The sequence below is a fragment of the Ochotona curzoniae genome, unplaced genomic scaffold, assembly GCF_017591425.1.
Source record: "Ochotona curzoniae isolate NIBS_2020 unplaced genomic scaffold, NIBS_Ocur_1.0 scaffold_4701, whole genome shotgun sequence".
Taxonomy (NCBI): Eukaryota; Metazoa; Chordata; class Mammalia; order Lagomorpha; family Ochotonidae; genus Ochotona; species Ochotona curzoniae.
The window spans coordinates 37,254,269-37,277,936 of record NW_024467122.1 but is presented as its reverse complement, the minus strand read 5'-3'; the positions used below and the strand labels follow the sequence as shown (position 1 = coordinate 37,277,936).

The 23,668-nt window shown below is 33.3% G+C and overlaps 1 protein-coding gene across 7 annotated transcripts in view; it reads right to left on the bottom strand.

Annotated features, from left to right (window-relative positions):
• Positions 1–23,668, bottom strand: part of NOVA1 (NOVA alternative splicing regulator 1) — a 131,152-nt gene that overhangs the window by 15,431 nt on the left and 92,053 nt on the right. For 3 of the 7 annotated variants that reach the window (XM_040968696.1, XM_040968697.1, XM_040968701.1), the window contains exons 3-4: positions 19,440–19,606; positions 12,147–12,218 (exon numbers count right to left, since the gene is read on the bottom strand). In XM_040968696.1, coding sequence (XP_040824630.1) covers positions 12,147–12,218; positions 19,440–19,606 — 239 coding nt within the window. Of the gene's footprint in view, positions 1–10,458; positions 10,506–12,146; positions 12,219–19,439; positions 19,607–23,668 lie in introns of those variants that run through there. The other 4 variants (XM_040968699.1, XM_040968700.1, XM_040968702.1 and 1 more) reach the window with 2 other exon arrangements.

Here is a 23,668-nt window from a genome sequence, read left to right as displayed (position 1 = left end):
CTAATTCCGGCAGCCCCACTTCCCATCCAGCTCCCTGCTTGTGGCCTGGGAAAGCAGTTAAGGATGACCCAAAGCCTTGGGACCCTGCACCCGTGTGGGAGACCTGGAAGAAGTTCCTGGCTGCTGGCTTCGAATTGGTGCAGCACTGGCCATTGTGGCTACTTGGGGAGTGAATCATCGGACGGAAGATCTTCCTCTCTGTCTCTCCTCCTCTCCATATTTCTGACTTTGCAATAAAAATAAATAAATCTTTTTAAAAAAGAAAAAGCTGCCTGTAATTCAGCATCTCAATATTTAAAGTCTGAAAGTCACAAATGGTTGTCTCTAAAACATGAAAATGGCATGAATTATTTTAATTCATTCATATGCAAGATAAATGTTCTGTAATACATTTATATATAGATGTATTTTTGCAATTTAACAAATTGTATTGTCAGTTACAAAATTAGGTTCTTCAATTGGTTATGCATTAAAGTAGTTCAATTGTAATATTTCATGACTTTCAAGTAAGAACATACTTTTAAGATTCTTATTATTTGTTTAAAAGCAATTTGAAGTGATCTAATCAAACAAGATTTCTTTTTAGAAAATATTTTTAAAGAGTGAGTAAGTGCATCATCATCTAAGTACAAAAAGAAAAAAATATAGCTAAACAGAGCAGCAGTCCAATATCCAGCTCTGCCTCCAGACCAATGACAGTCTTGAGAATAAAGACCTGGGGGGTAGCCATGATGGCTGGAGCAACTGTGTTCTTGCTATTCATTTGGAAGAGCTGGGTTGAGCTCCCACCTCTTGGCTTCAGTCTGGTCAACTAGCTATGGTGGACACTGGGAAGTGAATCAGTGGGTTGGAGAGCTCATATGGTCTCTCCCCAAATACATAACTAAACAAAACAAAATAAAACAATTTCTTATTCTATGGTGAGTAGGCATCAAATTTCTTAATACAACAATAACAAAAAATTAACTTTATCTAGGAGCAGATCCAAAAAGACAAAAAAATGGCAAACTTGCTTACCTATAAGCTAATATTAAACATGATATCCTACGTATCTACCTATGCCTGAGCATGCATGGTATGTAAAATAGATAATATTACAAAGCAACTATTTAATGAACTCATTCCCTTGAATCTGAAAATATGAAAAGCCTAGGCTTTTCCTAAACATATAAATGTCTTCACATAAAATCGTACCGCTGAAAGGGACTGAAAGCCATGTAATCTGATGTTCAACTGTGTTTTTTTTAAACTGACTTGGGAACAGGACAAAGTGTGACTTGTCATCAGGGAGAGCTGATTCCCTCACTAGGTATGGAAAACTAGGTGTACAGCACGGCCTATGAACAAATCTAGAAGTTAACAAAGAATCCCTGTGGGTAAAAAGCACTGGTATGTTTTATTTCCATAAATCTGACAGCAATATTGCTAAATAATCTCTTTAAAACTACTATATGTTATCTGAATACAAATATCGCCAAAATAAGAAAAATTATGCCTTTATTTGATAATAATCAAAGCCCATTGAGGCTATCTGAAAAATCACTTTTGTATAAAAAAACTAAGTTATGTTTTTTCATTAATAAACCCTTACTATTCTCAATTTAAAAAGTATCTTCCAAATTCTGTACAAATGCTTTCAATTTAGTGTTTCAAAGAACAAAATGTATTGTTTCATAAAAAAAAAGTCTTGTCAAATCAAAGCTTGAGTAAAAGGGACAGTTTTATATACTACAGGTATAACTTCAAAATCAACTAATGCACACTTATTATATAGTAAACATTTCCAAAATATTTTAAGGTTTCAAAAAACATTTCTCTAATGTTTCTGTTACAGGTGCCTAATCTCATGTTAGACCTACCAGATAAGACTCTCCAGAGGTAATTTTTATAAATGACAAACTTTAACATATTAATATCCTTTATAACACGATGAATGAAAAAAAGTTACATGTATTACACAGTAACTTAATTCAACGTAACACTCACTTATGAAACAAATTCCACTCAGTTTGTCAGTGACTAACGGCCTTTCTGGGTCTGAGACCTCTCTCTAGGGATCCTTCCTCGAACTCCTCCATAAAGCACCCCTAGACTAAGAAAAAAGCTCAGGCAACTCAAATCCAGGCTAAGATGTCAAAAGCAATCAAATCCTTTCCCTGAGACCATTTCACCTTCTTTAAAATGTGTGTAGCACAAGTGCAGTATCTTTTCCATCCTGTTTTGCATTCTCTTAGCTAACATTTCAGAAAATGAAATAGACCTATAAGCAGAAAAAAGTCATACTTTGTCATCACACCAAGGATATGTGAAAAGATGCTTTCTTCTCTGTGATAATTAGAGTCAGATGTTTCCAAGCAATTTAGCTTTCTTCTGTTAATATGGTATGAATAAGTAATATGAGATAGTTTACATACTAACATATATTTGCTCTCCTCATTATAACTTTAGACACTGTAAATAATGTGCAATATGCAGTATTTTGTCTAGAGCCTATTTTAGTGAATTAATCTTATAGGGGATGCAAAAAAAAACTGCAATGCAGATGTTCTTATACCAACATAATACAAGCAAGCTTATTTCCTATACCCTTGGTAGCATTTTGAATTATAAAATTACATATCAATTCTCGTATTTCTATGTTATTGACGCAAAAACAAAAATTTGTCTATTCAGTCCAAGAAAAGTAAAAACCTTGTAATTTTGAGTCTTACTTCCTTAATGCCTAGAGCAATTAAATATTTTATATATTTATTGAACATTTTATTTTCTCATCTGTAAATGGCTTTTTAATAATCTTTACCCAATTTACTGCTTTCCCATCCTGGGGAATCCAGGCATTATTACCATGTAGAGAAGCTAATTAACTGTCACATGTCTTCAACATATTTTCCAAAGATGTTATTGTTTTTTGCTTATTAATTGTGTGTTCTGCTAATACTTATTTGTAACATGTGCTCCACTCAGCATTAACAAAACAAAAGCCACAATAGAAGTAGTGCGATATTAAGATAAACAGATGTAATTGGTCAGTGAAATAGCACAAAGATTTCTAAAAGTTTGGTGTTCTGCTATACCAAAATGTGTATACATTCAAACTTACTCTTTTTTGCTTTAGATTTCCTTCTTCCATGAGAAAATTATGTTTATTTCAAATACCATACTTCCATAAAATAGTCTTACGGTTTTAATTTTGGACCTCTTGAGATTTCTTTACAGTATTGGAAGGGATTTTGATTTACCTCAAGGGCACAGTCACGTATGTCAGCACTATAGTCTAAAATATCCTTCTTTTTTCACATTTCTTATTTTCATTTCAACATCTAAACTACACAAAGGTTGAGCAGTATAATCGATCACACCTCAATGGAGATACCTAAGTGTTAGTACTTTGAAAAATTTTCAAATCTGTGTAGTTAACATCCTATCTTATCTCTTTTATCTTCAAAAGTTAAACTGGGATGATGTGCCCTTTCCCCAATCCCCCAGGATTGTTCCTAAACCATATTATACAGAACAGGTTAATCGTTACATCTTGACTAGCTAATGAGCTCAGCGTATTCTTCAAAAGAAGTTCTTTGGCATTTATAAAGCAGAAGGAAAGATAATCAAATTACAGAGTTTCTATTATTGTTGCTCTCCTGCCTTTTTGCTTAAAGAACTGGAAATTGGTCAAATGCTGTTCATACTTTAAAAAACAGCGAGGGAAAACCCATTTGAAAACCCTGCTATTGACAAAATTAACGGCAAAGCCTGAGTTCTGACATCATCATTCATTTTGACGTTATGAGGTAAGAAATTCATGCTTCAAAATGACAAGCAATCTGTCTTCTAAAATAAATTAAAGTGATACTTACATATTTCTCTAGACCTAGGTCATGTTGTAATTCTTTTAGGTAGATTGGTTCATTTCAGAATCAAGACTATACACAGTAGACATTATTTTCATTTCATAAGTAAACATAAATGGTAAAATTAAAGATAATGCTTGAAATTTAAGAAGTATGTGGCAATACTTGAAGTCAGGAATGGTGCCCGAAAGTCTACAGCTCTAATCCTAAATTATGATGCCTTTCTTTATCATAGAGTAAAACTCACATATTTGCTTGGATTTGGGTCACAGATCTCTATACTGTTCACTAACCATTTATACATCTGTTTGTGTTAATATTACAGTGCCTTTTTGAAATTATTTATTTACTTATTTGAAAGGCAGAATGACAAAGAAGGCAGGGAGGGGGATAGGAAACGAAAGGGAGAGAGAGCTATTTGGTGATTCACCTGTCAAAAGGCCATGACAGCCAGATACAGGCTACCAGCCAGGGAATCGACCAATCTGGGTGGCAGCAGCCCCAAGTTCTTGGGCCCGTCTTTAGCTGTTCTCCCAGGCATGTTAGCAGCCAGATGGATCAGAATATGGAACAGCGAGGAGCTTCAACTGGTACTCTAACGCTGGATGCTATATCACAAACCACAGGAAACTTACTACACAATAAAGCTAGCCCTGGTACTATAATATTTTATGCAACATTTTAAAGCTTAATAAACATATTTTTTTCCAAAAGTAGTTCTTTGCTGGTAATTATTTATTTGTCTCATTGTAATTGTTATGCCACTATATTTGTATATGATTATAAAAATTGTTATGCTTTTTGTTCTCCTTCAACAATATCATGAGATGGGGATACTATAAACATTTCAATAAATGCATATTTCAACTTAAAATCAACGTTTTTATGATATTACAGCTTATTCTTCAAATTTAAAGCTAGTCTTCCATTTATTAATATGAATTCTATGTTTTGATTGAATTTACTCTTATGAATACACAAGGGCTTGGGCATGTACAGGTGTATGACATACGCTAGGCAGAACCATAAGAAATTATACCTCATACTGGCAATTTCTTAAAGTTCATTATTTGATAAACAAAGTATATAAAACATGATAAAAATTTAATATGTTCATTTAAAACATTGAAAATTCACCATTTTATCCTAGAATTCTCTTAAATATACTTCAGAAAAAAACATTATAAAGACACTATACAAATGCACCTTGAAAGATTTAAAAATTAAATTTTGTACTTTGTCAGGAAACTTTGACAATAATTGTACTTGAAGCATAATCTGGTTTTCACACTGCTCTTGATTACTATAAGATATAAAATACGTAGGAAAGAAAGAAGGATATGTTGCATTAGCTTAAGTGATTTACTCAAAATCATCATTTTCTAGTTTCATACTTTTAGAGAAAATGTATCTGTAAAATTCCACTTGAAGAACTGTAAAAGTATGAGATTTAACTCAGAGTGTAATCCTATTCTTCTAATTTTAGAAACTGATATTTTTTTCAGGACCTATAATGTTCCAGGCTAGTGTTTCAGATACATTAAAGAAGAAATAACACATTCTATATTCCCATACATCACTACAAGCAAAGTATTATCATGGATGAGTAGGAAAAAAAAAAAAAAAACAAGCAAAGCCAAGGCAGAATTCTTTGGGGATGAGGTCGTCAGATTCCAATATGGAAAGGATGGTCAGGTAGGTCTGACTGAGAAAAGTGAATATTTGGAACAAATCTGAAGTTCATAAAAGGATAAATATTAGAAGCTACCTGCTGCTAATTTGAACATTTTTGCTTTTACTGAGTGAAATGATAAACTATATCAGGTATGGGTGAAGATATAAACTTCTGTATATTTTTAAAGCAACAAGTTTTAGAGTCATTTTAGACTTACTGAATGTATCATGTCCCAGATATACTAGTGGAAAAATCGAGTGTGGAAACTTTGGTGTAGTCTGTAGTTCTGCTATGAAATTAGAAAGGAAATAAAAGTAGACCTGAGTTATATGAGGACTGAAGTTAACACACCTTTAGGAAACATATTTAGGATATGGAATTTCAAATTCTAGATGTAAAATCAAACAATACATTTCTGCAGGTTGAAAAGCAAATGATCCAAATTCCTCAGCTCATGTTTGCTCTGGTTGAATGTTTCTGTTCCCTCTAAAATCCATGTGTGGCATATTTACTCCCTGGTGCCACTGTGTTTGGAAGTGAAGCTTCTGGGACGTATCTGAGTTTAGAGGCATCTGTGCTTATGAATGGATTAATGCTCCTACAACACAGTCCTGAAGCAAACGGTTCTTTGTCTTCTATACGAAAAACAAAGCATCCATTCTCTATTTTTCATTTACGTCATGTGACAGGAGCAAGAAGATATACCAACTACTGTGGATCAGTGAGATAACATATGGTCTGAGAATGATTAACTGGAATTGGCCATGAGGTCACTGCCGATGTCCCTGGCAAACAGTTTGGTAGAATGCTGGAAACAAGCCGGGCAGGAGTGGACTTAGGAAAGAGAAGACAGAATTTGGACAGCACAGAATGGAGATAATGTTTCTGTAAAGTTTCACTACATGGGGCTAAATGAAATATAGCATTAACTGGGAAGGAATGTGAAATTAAGAGTATTCCTCTAAGATGGGGAGATATGTTTATACTTTGATGGATCAGGATGATCCCATGTGGAGCAAAATATGACACATCAAAGAAAAAGAAGGTAGAATTGCTGAACAGATGTTCTTGAGTAAAGGAAAAAGGATAAGAGTAATGTCAACTGAAAATGATTAGTTTTAGATACAAACAGGGAAAACTTATCTGTGACAATAAATAGGAATGCAGATCACATGGTTATAAATGCTGGTTCAGGGGACAGTATTGTGGAGCAGCACATGGAACCACGAGATGAGCTGCCAGAATCTCATATTAGAGTGCCAGGTCAACTCCCAACAGCTCTGTGTCTGATCCAGAATTCAACTGCAATGCCTGGGAAAGCAGCAGTAGACTGCACAAACACTTAGGCCCCTGCTGCCCATGTGAGAGACTTCATGTAGTTCCAGCCTCTTGGCTTAGGTCTGGCTCAGTGCTGGCCACTGCAGCCATCTGGGGGTGAACCAGAAGACAGAAAGACAGAAGTGCTTTCTCTCTCTCTCTCTCTCTGGAACTCTGGAACTCTTTCAAGCTAAATTAATATTTTTTAAAAAATCACAGGCAGTTTAGCTTTAAGAAATTTCCCCCTCACCTGGCACAAAGATGACAAAAATCTAACAACTGAAACTAGAAAATCAAGTATTTGAATTTCTGAATGATTTGTAATACATTCTGGGAGTGAACCAGCACAGATACAATAAGCATTAAAAAAAATGCTGCTCCATTAAGTATTTGTTGGTATGAGTTTATGGAAGTTCTGTTTTGAAGCTTCCATTTTCACAGTAGAATAGGAAGTAAGGTCCTTAGTTGGAAGAGGAGGAGATATTGGGGAGATTGGCAGGGACAATCGTGAGATGGCACTGATGTTCTGCATTTGCTGGTGTTATCGCCTATAAACTGTCCCTACGAGTACAGGTGGAATATGATTTGTTTCAAACCAAAAGAAAATGCCAGCAGTAGTAAAATGTTACTATTATGGTTAAGATTTTTGGCAAAAGAGGTGAGAAAGTCACCCCGTCATTAGGTTATATATGTTAGACTCCATCTTACTAATATGCAATGGAGAAGGAATCCTAAGGATTTTCCCAAGAAGCAGCGATCAACCCATGACCTAGCTGAGAGGGCACTATGGTAGGGACCTGGGAGGAGGGAGGGCGGCCTGGCAGGGACCTGGGAGGAGGGCGGCTGGGCACGGACCTGGGAGGAGGGCAGCCTGGCAGGGAACTTTAAGCAGTTTCTAGCCAACTGCCAGTAAGAAGACCTTCAGTCAAACGGCTGCAAGAACCTACAAGTTGCCAAGAACTGAAGATGACAATGCAGCCTGGCTGACACTCTAATGACAATCCCATGAAACTGAAGACTCATTCTGTCTGGATTCAGTAGGTGTGGATGCGTGACATACAGAATATGGGAGACTAACAGGATGCTGTTTGAGCTAGTGAACTGGGGATAATTTGTTAGCAATTATAAAGGGTTAAGAAAACAGAAACTTAGCTATGTGGACAGTAAACTAATGGGCCTACTGACAAAACTAAGAATTCATTTCAGATATGAGATTAGCAATTCAAGTAACACAAACCAGTTGTGGTTAATTTCCTGTAATCACAGCAGGAGTACAGGATATGAGTTACTTATGTTCATGTGGGTTATATATTTTAATAAATGTCATGTAGTTTCAACTTTATCAGTAAATAAATAAATAAATGCACATAAATCAATAAGCTGACATCATTTTTTCTCCTCTCTTTAGCTAAAGTTTGAGATAAATTTAGGATAACTATCATTCAGAAATCTATAATTTTTGACATCACTGACTTACATCATAGGATCCAGCATGGTGGCCTAGCGGCTAAAGTCCTCACCTTGCCCTGAATGTGCCAGGATCCCATATGGGTGCAGATTCTAACCCTGGCCACCCTGCTTCCCATCCATCCCCCTGCTTGTGCCCTGGGAAAGCAGTCGAGGATGGTCTAAAGCTTTGGGACTCTGCACCCATGTGGAAGACCTGGAAGAAGCTCCTGGCTCCTGGTTTCAGATTGGCACAGTTCCTGCCATTGTGGCCGCTTGTGGAGTGAATCATTGGATGTAAGGTCTTACTTTCTGTCTCTCCTCCTCTCTGTATATCTGACTTTCCAATAAAAATAAAATAAAATCTTAAAAACAATTATATCATTGTATGAGAAATTTGTAATTAACTGAGTGCTACAGATTATTTTTGAAAATTTAAACATGCCCCTTTACAGAATCTAATTCTGTTTCCTAAATCACTATGGTACTTCATATTTACAAAAAGAAATTTCAGACTTACACTACGATATGAAGCACTGGTTATAAAAAAAACCTGAAAACTATTACTGCTGCTGCTTGTTCTTTCTCAGTAATAAAACATTAGCAGTATAATTGATTTTATGCAGGGAGTGGCTTAGCATTCTCACTAAAAATATAACACTGCGATTTTATGATGAACAGCATTTTCATTACAAAACCATTCCAAAACTGAAAAAGAAATAACCAATACCAATCTTTGGCTGTCTGCTGGGCCATTTGCTGTTTTTGAGCATATTTCTTCTTTAAATTAGTTGAATTATATTTTTAAAAGCTAAAATAAATATAATCTAATATTAACCTGGAATTTATTATATTCTGGAGAGTTTATTAAAAACAGTGATTTATTTCTTACGAGGTGCTAGTATGTGAATTTCACAGTTGAGAAGTAGAGAATAAAGGAAGTGGCAAGATAGTATTTGATTGCGGGGAATTTGTCTCTAGTTTTGACTTTTAACCACATTTCATAAGGTTTTCCTCATGACAGCCCCTCCATTTGGGGGGTGAAATTATTGCAGTGCAATACTATTGTTGGAATCTGTCAGTTGGACCATGCAAAAAGGATTCAAAGGTAAGGAGGTAAAATTCAGTATATTCTAAAACATGTAGTTATTTCTTTTTCCTTTTTATTTTTTTATTTTTAAAAATCAATTTAATTTTAAATGTTTGCTACATAGGTCAGGGGATTGTCAGTTTTATAAGAACAGAAAAAAATCTTAAGTGCAGTTCAGACTTACTCTTTGAAATGATTTGTGTGCTTTCAGTTTGGAGTTATTGGTAAATACTCACACTTCATGAGTTCTTTCTATGACATTACTTTGCAGCACAAATTATTTATTTTGAAAAACAATCATATTCGTTAATACTGATGAAATAACATGAATGTTAGTTGTTTAGTTGTTTGGAGTTTTTGAAAAGTCCCTTTTTTTGGAAGGCAGAGAGAAAGAGACAAAGACAAAAAAGAACAGAGAAAGATCCTGGTCTTTGAGCTGCTTGCACATTTCCTCAAATGCTACAACTACCAGGATTGGTCCAGGCGGAAGTCAGGAGTCCTGGGCTGGGTCTTCCAAGTGGGGGCAGGGACCCATGTCTGTTATATGTAGTTTTTATTGGTTTGCAAAAAGGAAGAAAAAAACCATTTAGCATAGTTACTTTTGGTAGCAAAGATTGTCATTTTTGCTGTAACATATAAAGAAAAATTTTTAATCTAAAAAAAGTCTTTTATTTTGATCCATTTCTGTCCCCTAAGAAAACTGGTATAACTTACTATGCAGGAGTGAACTACATTGGTTATAAAAACGATTTTGTTATATGTTGAAAAGGCTATTTTGTTCATGGAAAATCTAACATCATATTAACACATATCTGCCCACATTGGGTAAACATACACTTAGAGATTAATATAATGAATCTACACTAACTGGAACCATCTGCAAACTAAATTTCACATGAACAGTTAAAAACAAAAAAATAAACCAAAAACCCCAAACAACAACTAACCAAAAAAACCCACCAACTTCCTTCTGTCCCATCACATGGCAGAATCATTTAGGAAAAACTTTAAGGAATGAGATAATTACCAACTACTACTAAGATATATACCATATTTCAAAAATTTCCAAAGTATCATGCAATTTGTGTTCTTTTATTTTATTTCATGTTATCCAGGAGATATTATGCTTCTTTGTGCAAAAATAGAAGAAAATAGAGCATAAATAACAAATATTATATAATTCAGTAGACAGGATATAAAATCACAAATGATTTATTTCAAAATTGTAAAACAGTAGACTTGACAAAGATTATTTGTATGGTAAACTACAGTGTGAGTACATTTTAAAATATAGCTAGCCTGAACAAATTTATTAAAAATTTATATAATCATATAAGGTGAAAGAACAATAGAACCTAACTTCAGAAACACAATTAAGATTTTTTTTTTGTTCGCTTGTTATATCCAAGATTTTTGGCATTTGGAGAAAAAATGCTAGGCTTATTTTTATTGTTGTACTCTTTATATTTTCTTGTTTGGTAAAAGTAAAACTGGTGGCATAGAAGAGAAACACAAAAATAAATCTCTTGTTGTCCCAACAGTGTTCTACAACTTGTAACTTCACCCCATGTAAAGATGTGGTTTGGACAGTGCATAACCACTGTTCAACATCACGCACACACAACGCAACCTTGCTTCTCATTTTTTTTCATACATTTCCATTCAGCTAGGTTTCATCAGTAAAGATGTATTTTTTTAAGCCTTTTATTGGAGGTAAAAGCTGAGCATTGTAAAGTACTTTGTTTGAAGGCAATAAACAATGTACTTTGCATTGCATGAAATGAAAGTAAAACTTCTAGTACTGAACAACAAGCTAAGTTCTACCTTTCCTTTAAATTAGTAAATTATTTTTTTCCCTTGAGGTTGTAACAGGATCAGGATGAATAAAGAAGGAGATAAGTTTGTTTGGACACAAATTTAAAGTATATATAAAGCAAGTGTAGTTAAAAGTCAAGAATTTATTGGTCAACTATATGAAACTACTAAAGATGAGCTTTAATTATTAATCACAAGAAGCCTTGCATCAACAAAAAAAAATAAGGACAATAGCACTGCTCACCTAAATGAAGTTCAACTCAAACAAAATGAAAATATTTTAATTATTTTGATAAATATACTATTTAACATCTACATTTGAAGAATGTCCTATTGAAAAACTATTCCAAATATTCATCCATCAAACTACAAAATGTGTTCCTAATTCCAAAGTTTGCAGCAATGAAAAGGCTTAGAATTTAAACACTAAGAAAATATGAACTTCAAAGTTGTTGGATAGTATTAAAAGGATCACAAATATCAATTTTCTAGGCCTTTTAGTTTGCTAGAAATACATCAGTAGTTTTCAATTGTTTACATAGTGAACTATGTCTCAAAAAGCAATTAAAATTGCATCCACTTTTAAAGCTATATCTTTGCTCAATTTTTACATTGAGTATTTATATATGTGATATTGTTAAGTTACATAACAAACTTCAGGAAGATAAAATGAGGGATATTAAAAAGTAAAGACTCACTAAATAACCCTCAGAACTTCATAGAGTAGTCACGATTTTAAAAGAATTGAATTCTAATAGTCTGCTATCTAATTATATTTAAAGATGCATATAAGATTTTAGGAATAATGCTTATTTCTTTCCAAAGTATTGGAATCTGTTCATGGTGCGTATATGTGAATGAACGAATAAATCCTTAACCCACCATTATCTTTTCCTCCAGTTTGCAGACAATCACCCGTGAAAAGTATGGTGTAGATGAGAGGATGATACTGTACCTGATTAGCTCTGGAGGTGGTCATGGGATCAGATGGAGAGGACTTGGTGGTAGTTGGGGATGATGGCAATGTCTGGGAACAAAGCAGTTCAGGAGCAAATCAACCTTTATAAGCCTTAAACTGATTATTAAATAAACCAAAAGAAAATAAAATGTAACATAACGAGAACAAAATCCTATGAAGAAAATTCCTCCTATTCATTCAAATTTAATGGAATTTACGATCAGTTAAATAATTAATGCATGTAGATATGCATGCATAGGCATGTAAAAATAAATTCATGACTTAAAATCATGATGGTGATTGATAAAAAAATTCACATGAGTATTAAAGATATCCTGACCATATTCATGAATAGTAGTCTGATTTCTTTCCCTCTTGTTTTCTTGGGGAAAGAAAAGTCCAAGAAAGATTCTGTAAGTTCATTTTCCTATCAATGAATACAGTCGGAGACTTAAAGAAGTGGTGAAATGAGGCTTACTTTGGCACAAAAGCATCCACCTGCTTAACGTGTTGAACCTCACCAACAAGTTGATTCCACATGAAATTAGGGATCCACACTTAAAAGCAACTAAATTTGCAGTTCTGAGTTCTTAATATCACATTATCTTCTAAAAGATTAATTTTTAATAAATTTAGAGCACATCTGGAAATGTAAACATTTACCTTATATTAATATTATGGCATTATATTAATAAAATGATAACTAATGGTGCCCCCAAAAGTTACCATAAATTTTTTGTATTTTATGCTACTATACTTTATTTAAATCAAGAGTGTAATATGTTGCAGAATTGTCAGCCTGTGTTGAAATAAGCACAGAATTATTAGAATCATATTTATTATCCATTTATAAACAAATATACATGGAATATGAACATATGTTGTATTTAACAAATATACTTAAATACTTCCTCAAATGTTTTATAAAGTTCTCAAGTCTAATGCAGTAACCTTAAAAAAGAAAATATTAGTATTTTTTTCTTTTGAAAAAGCATTTTATGATCACTCAGCAAAATAGCATTCTTTAAGTTGTATCCTCAATAGGGAGTATTTTTTTCATACAAAATTGGAATGTGGACTTTGTTTTATGTTAATGTAGATCTAACAACAGTACTCAGATATGAGCAAAAGCATAACTTTAAAGGCTCAGCATTATCAGGAAAACCATCATTAAATTACAAGTCTTTTTTTGCATTTAAGATTTCAGAAGTTCTAGTTTGAATACAATAAAGGAGTTAAGAGTAAAGGAAAGGATAAAAAAAAATACATAGACTCTTGGTTAACTCACTACCCTCTGGAAATAAATCGGTTTTTCTAGCAGTAAATCATCTATTATATAGTCTACTTCTCAAATCATCCCTGATTCGCCTTAAATTAAAACCTAAAACAGTTTCAGGGACCTCCAGCCAACGGTCAGTAACCCCAACAACACGGCCAAATCTAGTTTTGAAGAAAAGGAAGATGGAGGACTGTTATCCAAATTCCCAGAGATTTCACTTTGATTCATCAAAAATTTCCCTAAAGTTTTCATGTTCGCACAACACTACGGTGGGGCATTTGCTAGTGACTTCATATTGGAACATGTTCCATGAATTTAAAACAAGGTTTTTGTTACCCTCTGCTAATGCTAACAGTCACTGCACAGTGGTTCTGGGAGGAGGATTGAAAGACTATCAGTGGACTCCAACATTCACCTTGTACCAAATAAACATCGCCAACAAGCTCAGGAAGAATTATGTAGATAAAGAAGCAAATAACTGAGAATTTTTAACTACTCTTAGATTAACATAATCTTTTTTTTTTTTAACTATCCTTTCTTTTTTTGGCTTATACATAAAATTCTGAATACACATTTCTAATCAATGTAGCTCATTCATCAAGTTGTCCTTAGTAGTCTTGAAGGTGTTTCTCGCTCGCAGGAGTAAAAGCCATACATTTTAGATTTCTAGACAACACTAATGTGTTTAAAATAAGTTAAAGTTTGCCTATTAACATAATCTGAGAAGAAGCTGCATTTATAATATTTTAAATAAAAAGGTGAAAAGTCTCTAATTTTGGACCTCAAGGGATAACACTATTAAAGTGTCACAATGAACTTGCTACCTATACATTTTCTTGGTTCAAAAGCCTAAAACAATGAAAATGTAATAAAATAAAGATATAGATATTTTTAGCTATTATTCATGTATAAATGTTTAAGGACAAGTGTTCTTCCACTACAGATATATCTTATAACAAAAAAATTCCAGAAAATTTTCACTTCTGATGACTTTTTAAATTAGAAAAATGTATTATATTTTAGTATATATATTTAAAATATACAAAACTAATACATTAATTGAAGATTTTTACTATTAAGGGATCAGCTGAACTGGCAGTTTTCAACAAAGAACTGGAACAGAAAAATCCACAAGAAACATTCCAATATATAATATTTCTAAATTTTTAATATGTCAAACATGTAGTAGAACCACTAACTGAGTGAAGATTGGCAGTTTTCAAGTTAAATATCATTTAATAAAAATTATGATGAATGTAATGAAGATGTAATTAACTTAATATTCATCTAATATCTATGTAGTGATATATTTTTATAGTTAACATTTACTAAGCACATGTTCCTCAAAACCAATTTTTTTACAGTTTGCAATTCCAGAAAACAATGGATATAGTCATCTTAAACAGTACTTTATTCAGATGGAAAAGAATAAAACAATTTTTATCTAGACAACTTGAACAGCTGTTAAGAATTCGTCAGACATTGGAAGCTGAACTGATTACTACAGAAAAATGTGCAGTGTTATTTTTTTTCTTTTTGTGCGCTTTAATACGTATAGAGTAGTGATCCTTTGAAATATGATTTTTGAAAATTAAGAATGTAACAATAGATATTTAGTTAAATATACATATAACTAAAACTTTGAGTTCATGAGCACAAAACAGATTATTCTAAACATAAGGATGAATTCTTATGAACAAATAATATTGCTGCACCGAGACTACTAACATATAGTATAATAAACACTGTTTGCGCTCAAGTAAAACTATACTAAATTCCCAATATTTATATGAAGCAAAAACATCAAAGAACAAAAAATTAGAATTATTTGGTAACTATTACTGAATGAATAATACGACTAACAAGCATCTTCTTCTAACTTCTGTTTCAAGTTCTTTTAAGCCTGCATATGCTTCATTTTAAAAAAAGGGGGGGTTGGTAGATAAAATAATAAAAGCCTTTTGGTTTTCATTCTGACACACACCTTCCTCTTCTCCCAGCAGCTCCACTACCTCCGTACATCCAAAAGCTTTGTCTTTTCCTGCATGAAGCGTAAGACTTTGGATTTTTAGAGGAAACGCTCAGGTGCCACCTTCCTGTCTTCTTTCTGTCTTTGTGTGTGTGTTTCTTTTACGTTTGAGAAACACATTTAAAAGATTCTTCAGGAAAACATTACAGACAAGCTGTATTTAATGGATGTCCTTCCACTTGACATGCAAGTCTCTTCATCAGCTGGCCCCAGTTAATCTCCTTAACATTAAACCCCAGTTCAAATATTCTGGGTTTGCCAAGACAGTTCCTTTTCTGTGCAACAAGTTGTACTCCTCTCGGATTCCATTCGTTTCATTTTTCCTTAAACAATGCTTTCCTTTTTTTTCTCTCATTAAATTAGACAACTACTACACAATTTCCAAGTTTTAATGCATTTTGCAAGGTTTGTCACTCGAGTCTATGGTTTCTTCATGTTCCTCTGAATTTTTTTTTTTACGGTAGAGAAAATTGTTTATATTCTCATTTTGCTTGGCAAATATTGGTTCAGGTTTTGCTGTGTTTTAAGTATGTCTCACACAGAGTTAAGATTAGTCACACAGGGTAAAGGCTACAATTTAAAATATTTGCCAAGAGGGCATTTAATAAATTTATGATTGAATGAATGAATAACAAATTAATTTAAGTGCTATTTTGGCGATTTTCAAGATGAAATAAAATTCCTTGGTTCAAATTACATTATTTTAAAGCTGTTAGTCTGATTTAAGTGCAAGAAAATTTCTTGAATTTTTACAGCCACTTTTTTTTTCCTAACATAGGTTTTTAAAATATATATATTCATGAATTAAGAATCCAGAAGTTCCAAACAACTATGGCTAGTATATTTGATTTTATAATTCCATTATATTTAAAATTACAATACTATTATGAGGTATCTTAAAGAAAATGCACTTGTTTGAAAACCTATTCAGTCATTAAGAGTATTTGTTTCATATAATTTACTCACTGAGGATGATACAATTGGGAATACAATAATATAACATTAGTCCATAATAGGTGGTGTAAAATACTAACTTTTAAAGCAAATGTTATTTATTTAGAACTAAATTTGATTTCCAATTTTAAGCCCAAATTCATTTACATTATGCTTTTTAACAAGCAGAACTTTACATTTATCAATCCCAAAAAAACTCCAATGGGCAAAGGTAATAACTTAAACTTTAATAACATACACAATTTCATATTCAGTATGAATCTAATTCTATGCTGAAGTAATTTTTTTTTTTTCAGTTCCAGATTTTCTTTAAAACTCCAGCTTTATCCTTTAGGTGCAATCGCTCAATTGGCTAATCCTCCACCTTCAAGCGCCAGCATCTCATATGCACAATGGCTCAAGTTCACGCTGCTCCACTTCCATTCAGCTTCCTGTTTGTGGACTGGCAGGGCAGTACAGGATGGTCTACAGCATTGGGACCTTTTACCCATGTGGGAGACCTTGAAAAAAACTCTGCCTCCCAGCTTCAGAGAGGCTCAGCTCTAACTATCGGAGAGCGAACCAGTAGATGGCAGATCTTTCTATCTCTCCTTCTCTCTTTAAATCTGATCTGCCTTTCCAATAAAATTTTTTAAAAAGAATCTTGTATAGAAGTAAATTACTAATAATATAGCACAAAATTATTTTGAAGGTAACTTAGAGTTACCTACTTTAGAGCATATTCCAAGTAAATGTAATGTAAAGGTTGTTACTTGAAAGGAAGTCTATCACTTAGCAAGAAATCTTACTATAATTTTATGTGTTGACATTTAAAATATAAATAAAGCATCATGCAAAATTTTCATGTACTGTACAGGGAAATGATTTATTTTAGATAACTAGTTTATACTGCGTAATTGACACAATTATTCACAATTTTTAAAATGTCACTTAAATTATATATCTGACTTACTATCTTGAGTAAAATATATTAAAATGTACTGAATGTATATTGTTTAGATATTTTTAAAATTAGAGAGCCCCAAACTTGGAGCAAAAAAGAACAATTCAGCTATAACATCTTGGAAACATGTTCTATACTTTTTCTGGATTTTTATGTAAATTTAAAAAATTTCACATTACAAATGTGGTGCACTGCCTAAGTTGACAAGTCTCTTTTGGTAAATCCCTATTTCATGTACATTCTTGATTATATGAAAACATTAAATCAGCAATAGATTAAATCCAATGATCATCTCCAAAGATAGTACTAGATAGCCTAAAACTCTCACACTGCTACAGAGAAAACTGCACTATCGACAACGATTCACAGACCATTCGGTGTGGGTAGCAGCTATTTGTGCTTACAAAATAATAAAAATCAGTACATACAGTTGTCCTGAACATACTGACAATGATATACTACCTAACCTATAATTTGTGTTTTACTTCTTTAAAAAAAGCAAGAAGTTTCTCTCTTTATATTTTATACTTTATCACACATGTTCAAAAGTAAAGGGAAATGCAAGAGAATGAAAAATTTCAGATAGCCAACAGATTTTACATTTCAGTGCTCATTCTTTAATTTCTTGTACCCAGATAATTTTAATTCAGAAATCTTCAAATGGACCCCTGATTTAAAATACAGTACTGGTATTATTTTTAGGACATCAGTCTTTAAACTACCAATGTTATTTACCTACTATAGATAAAATATATAATTTAAAACTCTAAAGGGTGGTGAAAAACAAAAAATTCCATTGAAGTTTACAGTTTTCAAAGGTTTAAATATTGTCATATATTGACTGAGGGATCCTTCAGTTACAGGCATTATACAGATTGAACTATCTGACACTGACAAGGAGATGTGAGGGATTTTATACGGATTAACCCCTAGTCATAATTTAAACATGAAAAATTTGTGAAAATAACTAATGCAACATAGGATATTGACCTATAACTTTAGAATAAATTGCCTATTTATTAATTGCTGTATTTATATTTGTTTAGCATTGGATTCAGCTCTATATTGGTCAAACATTCATAATACTGTTTAATAGAAAACAAATTTTCCATTAAGAAACATGAAATTAACAAAACTGATCTACATTCCACATTTATTACAATTAACATAAATATTCTGCAAAGTAAATAATGTGTGAGTTCTGAAGAATAATACATTTCTTTGGAAGGCAAAGTCTGTTGAGAGCAAAATTAAATCACAAATTAAAAGGTTATTTAGAAAAAGGCAAAAGCAGAAACAATAGTTATGAACATAAAGCGTCAAAAAAGTGTAGATTTAAGAAGAGTTTACAGTGGAAAAATCCACCATATTTAGTATTAAATAATGTCACTTTCCCCCTACAAGTCAATCATTAATCAAGTTTAAAACTCACATTCATTTTTATCAAGCAGTTTTTTACAGAGAATCTCATTAATTTAAAAGAAACATTGGCCCTTTATGACACACACACTTATTTTATATATATATATGTGTATATATATATAACTGCTACACAAATTACACAAAACATAAGAGCTAATTTGTAACAAAAGACTGAAGTCTAGGTACAAAATTTATTTATACATGTTTGTTGATAATAATGTTGAACAGGATAATTTAACAAAACAAAAGTTTATGCATAATAACTATACTGAAAACTACAAACATCACTAAAATAGGATGTTCGAAATTTAAGGATATAGTCTCACTGCAATCCTTAGTCTTTGTCTAAAAGCAATATAATCTTAAATAGGATAAGCTCCTCTAAATTGATAAAATGTTTAAACTGTATAAGAAACAGTCACACAAGTGCTCCTTAGTGTAACACTAATCAATGATAAATTCAACAATCACTAAATCAAGCGATCAATCAGAGGAAGAGACCGTGACAGTTTTGAAATAACTAAATGACAACTCTGATAGGTCTTAAGAATATACTTAAAAAAAAAAAAACTTTATATGTTAAGACTTTAAAAGCTTCTTTTGTAAGAAATTCACACTACTTTGTGGAAATTTCTCTTTGTTTTTCCCCAACTAAACACTCACTTGTTTGATGCGGTCTGGGTTAACGGTGGTCTGGGGTTGTAAAATGCTGACTGGTTCTGTTTTGGCCACATTTTGGGGCATTTCTCGAATTTTTTCTGCAATGAATCCATGAACGGCATTCAGTGCTTCCACCGTTCCCTGGATCAAGCACACTCTCTCAGTAGTACCTGTGGATAAAAATATTAATTTTCAGGAAGCATTCCTATTCAAAATTTCAGTAGGACCATGAAGCCATATGTGTTCCTATTTAACACTCTTTCCCCCACCCCCTTTGGAATTTTTGTAGTCTTACAAAGATCTTATAGGTCCCAGCCAAACCAGAGACCTAACAGATTTTGGAGCTTACACACGCTCACCATCGTACCTAGACAGTTCTTACAAAAGAATGTAGGGCTAGAAACTAGTAACACAGATGAAGATGTGTGAACCAGTACTCAGAGAGCTTAATATATGGGAGGAAACAGACACCAAGCCAGATAATTGTTACCCTAAATGATATGAAAAATAATGGAGCTAGCCTCCTGATAATACAGTAAATCCACAATGAAAATAGCACTTAAGTCTTATGGGGGTTGGGGGAAGAAGACTTGGAAAGATGACATAATAGGCAAACTTCTAAATTTCTCTCATCTTCTATTCTTTTACACTGGTCTTTTAATTACAGTAATAATCACTACTTAATATTTTATGCTTACTTTTTACTTTTCCACTCCAATGTGAGAGTAAATAGTAAATTGCTTTGTTTTGTGCACCAAATACTTGTTGGAGAAATGAATCGATGCTTCCTTTACTGATGATACACTTTTTAAAAATACATTTACTTTTTATCTTTATTGCAAAGTCAGATATACAGAGAGGAGGAGAGACAGAGAGGAAGATCTTCCATCTGATGATTCACTCCCCAAGTGACTGCAATGGCTGGAGCTGAGCCAATCCGAAGTCAGGAGCCAGGAACTTCTTCCAGGTCTCCCACTCAGGTGCAGAGTCTCAAGACTTTGGGCGGTCCTCATCTGCTTTCCCAGACTACAAGCAGGGCACTGGATGGGAAGTGGGGCTGCTGGAATTAGAACCAGTACCCATATGGGATCCCGGAGCATTCAAGGATAGGACTTAGCTGCTAGGCCACAGTGCCAGGCCCGATGATACATTTTTGGTAGAAGTACAGACTATCAGAGTTATAACTGATAATCAAACGTAGATTATGGGGCCCAATGAGGCAACCTAGTGGCTAATGTCCTTGCCTTGCATGTGCCAGGAACTGATGTGGGTGCCGGTTCATGTCCTGGTTGTTCCACTTCCCATCCAGCTCTCTATTGGTGGTCTCAGAAAGCAAGAGACAACTGATTTTGATCCTTGGGATGCGAGACCAAGAAGAAGCTCCCAGTTACTGATTTAGATTGGCTCAGCTCTAAGCATTGTGGCCACTTGGAGTGTGAACCAGTGGATAGAGGATATTTCTTTCTGTTCCTCTTTCTCTCCGTAAATCTGACTTCCCCCCCTCCCCCAAAAAATCTTAAACAAAAGCAGATTATGAAATTTTATGAATTGATAAAAACAGAAAAAGTATTTGTTCCCTAACTAGTGCTATACTAACATAAAGCATACTTATATGAAATTGGCTGGATCTAATACTATGCCCTGTAACACATTTTATTCCCCAATGATACACCTTCAGCTAATAAAAATAAGTGATAGTTTGTGAGACTCTAATGAGACTTACTGCAGCAGCCTGGCACTCATCAACAATCCTCTCTGCATCAAAGCATGAAAAACCAACACACTTCACAAAAATAAAACCATTTCTTTTCCAAACAGTCGCCACAAAAAATACAACAGAATGTTACTTTAAAATTAGTGAGCAGTACTGTATTTCCTTTTGGTAACATTGGTTCAAAAATTCCAAATCTCTATAAAAATATTTTTAAATATATTTTGAAGCATGAAGTTGTGAAATATTACGCAGAAACCATTTTTGCTTTTGATTTAAAATAACAAAGTAGTATTCTTATTTCTAGAAAACAGGCATATCACAGAAGTTATAAGCAGAAATCAGCAGAAATTCAAACAATGAAAAATCTAGCCTATGAAAATCTATTTCCTAGGTGGTAGAATATATTCCCCATATATTTAAAAAATATTTATTAATGTATGTGAAAGAGTTGGAGAGAGAGAGAGAGACAGAGAAAGAGAAAATCATCAATCTTTCAATCTGCAGGCTTATGCCTGAAATGACTGCAAAGGCCAGGGCTTGGGTAGGCCGAAGCCAGAAGCCAGGATCCTCATTTAGGTCTCCTAGATGAGAAATGGGGGTCCAAACACCTAGATCCTTTTTCTAGATCATTATGAAGAATCTGAATTGGAAGTGAAACACCTGGACATGAACTGGAGTTCATATGAAAAACTAGCATTAGAGACCTACTTGCTATATCAGATCAGTATCAGTAAGTATTTTAACTGAGAGCAATTAATGCCTTTCACTTCTAAGGATGGACAGAGCCTAAGAAACAAAATTGGATTCTATGGACTCAATTTTCCTTTTATCCATTTTTAATAATTCTTGTCTAGATGCTTTTGTGGTTCTTGGATAAAATGATGCAGTTTATACGACTACTCATGGGAGTCTTTACAAGATTGTATTAATTGTCCAATAAAGGAGTAAAACGTTGAGAATTAATCAATGTAGCTAATATAAAATGCACTTATCTAGAACAACAGACCACATATGACATAGATTGTGTTCCATTACAGCTTAGAGAGACAAATACAGAGTGCTGAAGCAGTTGAACTTAAAGAGGGAATAAAAAAATAACACCAAGTAAAGAGATACTACAACTGATATCTTTTGAAATTCTGACTTTACAGAATACACAACATGCCTAACCACAAATAACTCATCCTGGCTCCAGGTTTTATAAAAATAACAGACAGCAAATGGAAATCACTGAACCATAAAGAAATATGATGTCTTAAACTAAATTTCATATAGTAACATGTAGGAGACAATTTGAAAATAGCTCATAGGTTCGTGGTTGTAGTAAATAATTTTTGAGCCCTACTGCCAAAAAAGGCACAGGTTGGGGGAAAACAAGAGACTGTACTTGTGCACTGGGAATTGCTGTGATCCTCAGTCTGGATGCTGTCATATTCTTCTGTTGAACTCTAATGGCTCTTTCACTCAGATAAGACAAAATCATAATTTTTAGGAAAAAAGTCACAAAAAGAAAAATTGTCAAGTGTATGACCAAAACTGTGTAACACAAATAAGCCTATAAATCAAACAAGTTGGTGAATTTTGCCATTTTAAAGGCTTTTAGGCTCCATTAGTGTCTAAACTAAGCTGTCAGTTATTTATCATTGTGTTTAACAGAATTTCTTGGTTTCACAAAAGCTAGCCACAAATTACGCAATTAGTTGCCTCAAACAAAAACTTACATTTTGTGTAACACAAAGATACAGGTATACAAGACAACATAAATTTGGAATTGCATTTGTTTAGGGAGAAATACACAAACTGTAGCAATAAGACTCAATGTCAAAAATAGGAAATAATATTTGAAATGGCTTCAAATTTTTCCTACTTCTATTCATTTATTTATATTACTTATTTTGAAAGATGACGTAGGTAGGAAGAAAGAGAAAGTTAGTTTATACCACAAATGTTCCCAACATCTAAAGCTTGCCAAGCTGAAGCAAGGGACTGACAACTCAATCCAGGTCTCTCACACACAAAAATAATGAAATGCTACCATTTGCAACAAAATTTTTTTAACTGGAGATATTTATGCTTAGTGAAATAAGCCAGTTCCAAATGGACAAACTTCACACGTTCTCTCTATGAGATAGCCTTTATGCAACCTATAAAATAAACAGATACAGGTAATCAAGCATATAAATATATTCTCATAGATAAATTGAATGGAGACTAGCATACTGGGAAATAAAGGTATGTTGCAGTACGTGTCTCTTCTCCTGAACAATACACCTTTACAGTGAGAATTTAGATTTTCCACCTTTGCGTATACCTAACATAAAATGATACATTTAAGTAACAGAAAGCTAAATGTGTAACTGTTAGCAAGGGAATCTACTACTGTGATAATTTGAGGGGAAACGGAAAGAGGGGAAAACAGTGAGTGAGGAAGAAAAGGGGAAGAGAGGAAACCCAAACATGCAAAATTGCATATAAAATAATAATTATTAATTAACAATATAACATATATATTATAAAT